An 8,221-nucleotide genomic window follows, 5' to 3' on the forward strand; every position below is an offset into this window, starting at 1 on the left:
TAATCAAAATAATTTTGATGCATGCTGCAATCTGAAAACCTTTAATACACACTTTAAAAAAGGGCTGGAAAAACACAGTCGCCCAGATTTAAGCTCAGGGAGTGTAATTTCAGTGATTTCCACCAGTGCTTTATTTGTGGAAAAAGACTTTTAGAAAACTGCCCACTCTATGTGCAGGTAAACTTATGTACATAGTGCTACTACACGTGTCACGGTATCCACACCGTGAAGAGGCATTCCTGCAGATGGGGTTTGCATTTAGGTACACACTGTTGGATTTTCTAACGTATGCCTATAATTTTTCTCAGGAAAACTACTCACACAAATTAGCAGGTAAATCTGCATTTGTTCCCTTTGAAAGTGCAAAATCCATGGGTAAAACCTACCCACCGACTGCACCAATGCAGTTACAAAATTGGCCCCTAAAATTCAAATGTTTAATGTCTACTCTTTTTCTCTAGTAACCCCTTTTGTAAAGCCAGACATAGGATAGTGTTTCAAAATGTGCTTTTGCTACAGGGGAAGTGATAAAGCTTTCATCATTCACTCGACCAACTCCATGTTCATCTGGTCAGCATCATGAACTCCATGTTCATGATGCCATGACCTACTCCATGTAGGTCAAGCAAATGCTAAAACTTTATCAGTCCCCCGAAGCAAAAGCATCGAAACACAGTCCGGTGGTGTTTACAAGAAATAATCAGAAGCTAAGTCATTGATCTTTTACAGAAATAGGCAATACACACAAATTATCTTACAATTTAAATATTATAAGATTTGAAAATATAGGACTGATGATTATACTGAAGTTTCAAAGCTAAAGTCATTGGAAATGTTAGAATGGAACCAGGTATAATGGTCCTTAGTTTCACTCTATAGTGATGTTTAAGTGGATTTTTTAGTGGGTTGACTCCCTGGATAATATCTGAAAATTAGCCCCCATAAACCAATCCTATTGAAGCTCCAAAGCAACTGCAGCAGCAGTTAGGGCCAGCTTTCTCCTTCTCAACTGGAGTGGAGCAGAGCTAGATCGATACCTCTTCTTTCTCCCTGGGAGTCAGGCCTGATACCAGGTCCAGTGCCATCTCTTCCTTCTGTGTGGGGCCAGGAGTTGGCTGACGTCATGATAGGAGGCTGCTCTTGCTTCCTTCTCCTCTTCCTGGTCCAGTGAGAGGCTGTTCTCACCTCCTTCACCCAGATTAGAGTGAGACATCTGAATTCATGCTCTTCTGGATCCAGCAGGCACCAACTTTACTTTTTCCTGCTGGATGCGGCAATGAAGCTGTTAATGCTGTCTTCACCTGCAGGGCCCAGAAGTGACAGACAGCTAGAATACAAGAGAGAGAGGTGCATGCTCCCTCCCAAAGCTTCTTGCTCTCATCTGTTGCAAGAAAGGAGGAAGGAAAACTCCTAGACTGAAGGCTCTTCTTCTAGCTGAAAGCTAAGAGAAGGGGGAAATGTGAGTGCTGTTAGAAAAGGAGGAATGAAGGGAAGAGGGTATATGAATGTTGCTAGGCAGGGAGAAGAAAGGGATCAGGAGTTTGCCAAGTAGGGTGGGTAGATAGAGGGGTCTGGAAAGGCTTCTGGGCATGGAGGAGTGGTGTGGGTGCTATTAGGCAGGGGGATGAGGGTTCAGGTATCTGCTGGGCAAGATGTGGATAGATAGATCAGGAGTCTGCTGGATAGGAAGGGGTGGAGGTGAGGGGACTGCTGGGAAGGGAGAGGGAAGATCAGAAGGATACAGAGTAGTAAACAGGTGGAAATAAGGTGGTTAGGGACATGCTGGGCAGGAATATGAGTGTGTAAGGGGATGATTGAAAATGAATAGTTGGGAGCAATGATGGAAGTTTGCAGTGCATGCAGAGGGGCATCTTGGCATTTCCATTCCAGTTTGTCTCCACATTTGTAATTTATATTTTTTATATTCTGTATTTGGTGGTTAGTCTATCTGTTCTGTATTTGTGACTGAAGTAAGGTATTTTACTAGCATATAGGGATTTTTTTTTATCAATTTTGTTGTATTTTCTCAATAGGATATGCATTGGTGATGCACTGTCTTTTCACTGATAGGGCTATTGTTATTTGAGTCCTTGGAGTTAGTGCTCCTGTGGTATGGCAGGTATACTATACATGTGCAGCACAGTTTTTATTCAGGTTTTGTATTATTTTACATTGCATCTGGTAGTAAAGGGAATTTGTGTTGCTGTTACTGAGATGACAAGAGAGTCAGTGCATCTTTTTTGTACAGTGAAAAGTTCTAGGTCAGCCCTGTACAGACTGTTGGGAGGTAGGAGATTATTGTAGATGCAGAGTATGTTTACAGTTTACAATTATCCCCTTGATAGTTATACATACAGTGTGTCATGATTGCAAGCATCGTGTCTGTATTCATGGGATATATATTTAGGACCTTAGTTCTCTTTTCAGAGGGCTACAGGTTTAAACCCTCCTGTAGATTGCCTCTATTCTATCCATAATCTTTCACAATTGGACAAAGTACTCCAGAAAAGGTCTCACCAACAACCTATACTGTTGCATTTTCACCTCTGTTTCTGTACAAGTTAGTAATGCCCCTCCCTCTGCATCCTGGTATTTATTCCTCTGACTCTGGCCACAAACTTGTTGCACTGTTTTGCTGTATTGAGAACATCAGATATGATCACCCTGAGGTCTCTTTCTTGCATAGTGGGCATCAATATCTCACACCATTGTCTTGGATTTCTGCACTTTTAAGTACATGACTCTGCACTTTTTTGCACTGAAATGTAACTACCAAGCATGCCATCACTTCTTGAGCTTTCCTAGATCACTTCTCATTCTGCTTGCACCTTCAAGGGTGTCCACTCTGTTGTGAATCATAGTATCATCTAAAAAAAAAAGACAAGCTTATTCTATTAGACCTTACAAAATATTGTTCAGAAATATAGAGAACAAAACTACCCCCAGGTATGATCCTTGAGGCATTCCACTAATCACCCTTTCATTCTCAGAGTGAATTCAGTTTATTATTATTATCCAATTTCTAATCCAGTCCACCGCTTTGGGATCCACCCCCAGACAGCTCAGTTATTTGTGAGACTCCTGTGTGGGAAAAAAATCAAAGGCACTGCTGAAATCCAAGTAAACCACATCCAGTGCACACCCCTGATGCTGGATTAATCAAAGAAATCGATCATATTTGTTTAGAAACATTCTTCCTCTGGTAAAACTATGCCGCTTAGGTTTCTCTATCCCGCAATATTTAAGATACTTAACTTCACCTTTCTCCATCCAAGAACTGTCTAGAAAAAAAAATGCCTTTTTTTTTTTTTTTTACCAAAAATAAAACAACCAGGCTTCCAATGGGTATTTAACCATTCCCAAACCTCTGTAATCACCACAGTAACGAAAAGACAGTAGGACACCTTCCAATGGTGCCCATGGAAACAAAAGCCGCCAGGACCAGTCACACGGCGCAAGAAACAGACGGAGCTTCCCACAGCGAACCGGATGTCGCGCAGCTTTCTGCAAGGCCTGCACGCGCCTGGCTTCGGCTCCACTACCACTGCCCGTGCGCCGCTCTCTAAACTGCGGTCCTTACCGCTAGATTGCGACGGCTCCGGCAAGTCTTCAAATAGGTCCATATTGCCACTCCGGAACTAAAACCGCACCGGAAACCCTCAATCGTTAACCCAGAAAACAGACAAACACACACACACACAAAACAGGAAAGGCCAAAATTATAAACGATGTTTTCTCAAAACAAAACCGGTTCTTCCTCCAATATTGATCTTGTCAATCAAAATTTGGGCGGAGCTAATCCAGTAGTTTCGGCCTATGAATGAATTCCAGGTAGCAGGGGCGGGGGTAGACGTTCGGTAAAGGTTGTCCTTCCGTTCGGAAGGCGGGACTGTCTTAGCCTGCCCAATCAGTATGTTGCGAAGCTAAACGTTGGCACTTGAATTGTCAATCAACCGCTGCAGCTAAACAAAAATGTCAGTTGTGGGTCCATGTTTGCCGGTCTCTTTGTAAGAGCCGATGGTAGCCTATCAGCGGTAAGACCGCGAGGTTTATCTCGTATGTTTGCTGTCAAATGACATGCGCAAGTTAGAATAGAATGGAGAGCAAGTCTTGTTTGAAATAGTAGCAACGGCTTGCAGTTGTGGTACCTCAGAAATATGAAAAATGAATGTTTTGGTGAAATAGGAAGTGCGAGGGTTTCATGAGACTGGCCGCTATATAGCGTGAAATGGTTTGGGTGATAGCCAAGTCCGTAACCAAAACTGAATTTGGGTGGGACCCAAAGTTAACATAGATGGCCATTCTGCCCGCCTCCCTGCCTTACCTGCATCCCACGTGGGTCTTCTCGGCAGGAAGCTAGCAAGCCCTTTAATTTCTGGCAACACTTTTTATTTTTTGTCTTTTCACGCTCTGCTTGCTAAGATTACCTGATATTTGGTGGGCGAATCTGGGACCCTTGTTTTTTGCAGTATCAGTAGTGAGCAAATTGGGAAGGGAAAGAGGTGACCAAAAGCACTATTCGCAAAGGAAAATTATAGCAAATCTACTCTTAAAATGTGCAATTTTTTCATACCTAAAAATATATTAATTAAATATTGTTACCACAAAATATTTTGGATCCAATACAAAAGCCTCTTGCTCCCTTATCCCACCTTGGTTCCATCATCCACAACTCCCTCATTGGTTCTGTAACCGTCTCTTTTTAGTCAGTAAGGAGGTCCAGACAACTGATCCGTAAAGATAGACTTTTATTGCCAGCAAGATGCAGCTAAGACAAAGGCTTAGTACAACTGCATGCCCCTCCCCTCCAGGAGCAGACTCTTATGCACTTTACAGTTCTTATCTTTTACACATGCGTTCTAAGCATTGCTGAGCAAGCATATTCCGGCTGAAGGGGCTACTGACCCCCTCCCTAGACACCCTGGAACTTTCGTGAAACTTCTCCCATGTTCTGCAGGAGAGGCTGCTGGGACTTGCAGTTCTGGAAAGGAATTCGCGGGTCTGCAGTAGTACAGCCCATCACATAATACATCCATTGTTCTAATCTAGGTTACAGCAGTGAAAGCTTATCAGAGAATAAGAACAGCGAAGCCAAAAAAAATGAAAATGTGCAATGTGCTGACAGAGAGTTTCTCAATGTCCTAATTACAGCTGTATTGCAGACTGTAAGTAAACCCGTCATGAAGCAGGGAATTCTGGTACATGAAGTCCTTTGTCAGGTTGAAGCGTTCAGACCCCTTCATTCCCCCCTTTGATACTTATCATTCTTTATGAAAAGTATCACACCATCACAACGCAACTGTGGAGCTGAAAGAAACAGAAACAAGAAAAATTAGCAATTTGAGTTCTCAGGGGGCCCTAATTTCCCAAACAGTCCGATGGTTTCTTCACGGGTTTGAGACGGATGGGCCCTATTGGCTCCACCCCCCTTTGTAGCCCGAACTTGTCATGTATGGGAAGATGGCCCAGGATAAAACATGAGGATGGTTAAACAGGTTCTATAGGCTCAGAGGAATACATGTACAGTGACAGAAGCTGCGTGGCTGTTTTGCGTTCAGCAATGTCCTTCATCACCCGACGAAGGCGGTTTGAGCAAGAAAGGAATAATTCAGGGTCCTAAAAGACAAAACAGAATTAAACTGGCTGGGATAACAAACAAGCTCTTAAATCCACCGATCATGGAAAACCAACCACGGAATCCATTGGTCCAGTCCCAAGCACTATTCCATTGCTGGACAGGGACGTGTGCCATCTTGACCATGCGATCAGTGATGTCTTGGATAACCTTGTTTTGGTCATCTACCTGTAAACAACAATTGGAGAGGTTAAATGTTCCACAAACCCTCCTTCCTGGGCCAGAGGATAATCTAAAACCAATCTATTCTGGTACACTGCAGTCATAATTTTGGTATTTTGTTTTGCCCAGAGTTTAAGAGCGAAAGCAGTCATTGGTGATGAGCTCCAGGACTGCCTGAAGCCTGATGATTCGATGCAATTAATACTGCTTGGAAGGGTTCCCGAGTTGCCCCTTTTTGCTGCTTCATCTGCTCTCTGATTTCCTTGACAATAGGGTTTGATTTCCTGGTGTGTGCTTTGTAATGCATTACAGCCACCTTGCGAGGTAGCCAAACTGCATCTAGTAATTCACGTACTTCTGATGCATTGTTCAATTTTTTTCCCTCTATAATGCTCCATGCACTTGAATTGTAAGGAAGGCATATTTAGAGTCTGTATAGATATTTACAGTTTGTCCTTCTGCCAACTGCAGAGCTCGAGTAAGGGCAATTAGTTCAGCTTTTTGTGCAGACGTTCCTGGGGGAAGAGGTTGAGCCTCAACGATTTCATCTTCGGATACAACAGCATATCCAGCAGAACGTATCTCATGAATGATTTGGCTGCTCCCATCAGTTAATAAAGTCCAAGCTCCCTGCCAGGGTTGATCCCTCAGGTCTGGTCTACTGGAATGTATTGTAGCCATGACTTCTTCACAATCATGGGCAACTGGTTCAGGTGCCGGCATAAGAGTGGCCGGGTTCAAGTTTTTGCTGTCTTGTATTTGAATTTCAGGTGTTTCACATAACAGAGCTTGATACTTTACAAGACGTGAATTAGTCATCCATTTTGGCCCATGAGTTTCTAGTAGTCCTTGGATAGTATGAGGAGTTGTTACTTGTAAAGTTTGTCCAAATGTTAGCTTAACAGCTTCGGGTATCAGTAGACATGCAGCAGCAATGCTTCGGAGGCATCCCGACCATCCTTTTGACACATTGTCCATTCCTTTTGACAGATATGCAACAGGTCGTTCCCATGAGCCTAAGGTTTGAGTCAATACCCCTATGGCCATGCCTTTTTTCTCGTCGACGAATAGATGGAATGGTTTCATCACATCTGGCAATCCTAAGGCAGGTGGTTCAATTAAGGCTTCTTTTAGTTGACGTAAGCTTGCCAGCTCGTTTCCTTCCCACTGGAAGGGTTGAGATTCTGCTTCTTTACCCCGCAGCTTGTCGTATAGGGGTTGGGCAATAACTGCATAGTTAGCAATCCACAGCCTACAGTATCCTGCAGCTCCAAGGAACGCCCGGAGCTCTTTCTTGCAAGTGGGTACAGGTTGATCTCTTATAGAACTGGTGCGAGAAATCCCCAGACATCAGGTTCCTCCACGTATTTGGAAGCCTAAATACTTTACTTCCAATTCACAGATTTGCGCTTTCTTTTTACTTGCACGATACCCTTTTGAGTACAACGTCTTTAGCAGCTGAAGAGTGGATACCGCACATTCGAGGTACGTCTCTCGAAACAACAGAAGGTCATCCACGTATTGTATGACTGGCCCATACTTTACTTGATACATCTTTAAATCTTTTGCCAGTTGCTCACCGAACAGCGTAGGTGAGTGCCTAAACCCTTTAGGCAACCGAGTCCATGTGTACTGCTGCTTTACTCCAGTATCTGCATCTTCCCATGTGAAAGCAAAAATCTTTTGACATTCCTCTGCCACCGGGACGGAGAAGAAGGCATCTTTGAGATCAATGACACTGTACCACTTTGATGCAGGAGAGACTTGAGCCAAGATTGAATATGAATTTGGCACGAGGGCTACTAGATCTTCTACTTGACTATTCACTTTCCTTAGGTCTTGTACTGGTCGATAATCATCAGATCCAGGTTTCTTTACGGGCAACAAAGGAGTATTCCAAGCAGATCGGATTCGCCGGAGAATGCCCAAATCATACAGTCTTTGCAGGTGTATCTGGATTCCTTGTCTGGCCATATATGGAATGGGGTATTGAGGTTGATTAATCACCTGTGCATTCTGTTTCATCTCTATCCATATGGGGGTACCGTTGATAGCTATTCCTCCCGGGTTCTGCTCGGACCATACTTTAGGCACGCTATCCATCAGTTGTCTTCGTTTTTGTTGAGGGGGGTGTTGTTTTCATATCGATGTTCGATGGTTCGTTCGACTATGGGAAGATGTAGTCTCCATTCTTCTTGGAGGGGACAGATGAGTATCACTGGATGGTCCCCGAAGGAGGCTTTAGCTTCCCCTGTTGGTTGAAATCTCAATGTGGTCTGAGGCTTACACAGCAGGTTCCATCAGATAAGGGATACCATGGTCCTGCCTACTTGTATAGTTCATTCTTTCTGCAGAGGGGCAGTGAGTACCTGACCTGAGGCGCCCACTATAGAAACAGTCTCTTTCGTCGGGGGGGCCGATTGG

At 43.7% G+C, this 8,221-nt stretch overlaps 1 protein-coding gene across 2 annotated transcripts in view; it reads right to left on the bottom strand.

Moving 5' to 3' along the window:
• ILKAP (ILK associated serine/threonine phosphatase) overlaps window positions 1-3,773 on the bottom strand; it is a 130,371-nt gene extending 126,598 nt beyond the window's left edge. The window contains exons 1-2 of one of the 2 annotated variants that reach the window (XM_029615245.1): window positions 3,581-3,764; window positions 2,774-2,867 (exon numbers count right to left, since the gene is read on the bottom strand). In XM_029615245.1, coding sequence (XP_029471105.1) covers window positions 2,774-2,780 — 7 coding nt within the window. In that variant the 5' untranslated portion in view covers window positions 2,781-2,867; window positions 3,581-3,764. Of the gene's footprint in view, window positions 1-2,773; window positions 2,868-3,580 lie in introns of both variants that reach the window. The other variant, XM_029615244.1, reaches the window with a different exon arrangement.
• Window positions 3,774-8,221: the final 4,448 nt, after the last annotated feature.

This window comes from Rhinatrema bivittatum, chromosome 9, assembly GCF_901001135.1.
Source record: "Rhinatrema bivittatum chromosome 9, aRhiBiv1.1, whole genome shotgun sequence".
NCBI lineage: Eukaryota > Metazoa > Chordata > Amphibia > Gymnophiona > Rhinatrematidae > Rhinatrema > Rhinatrema bivittatum.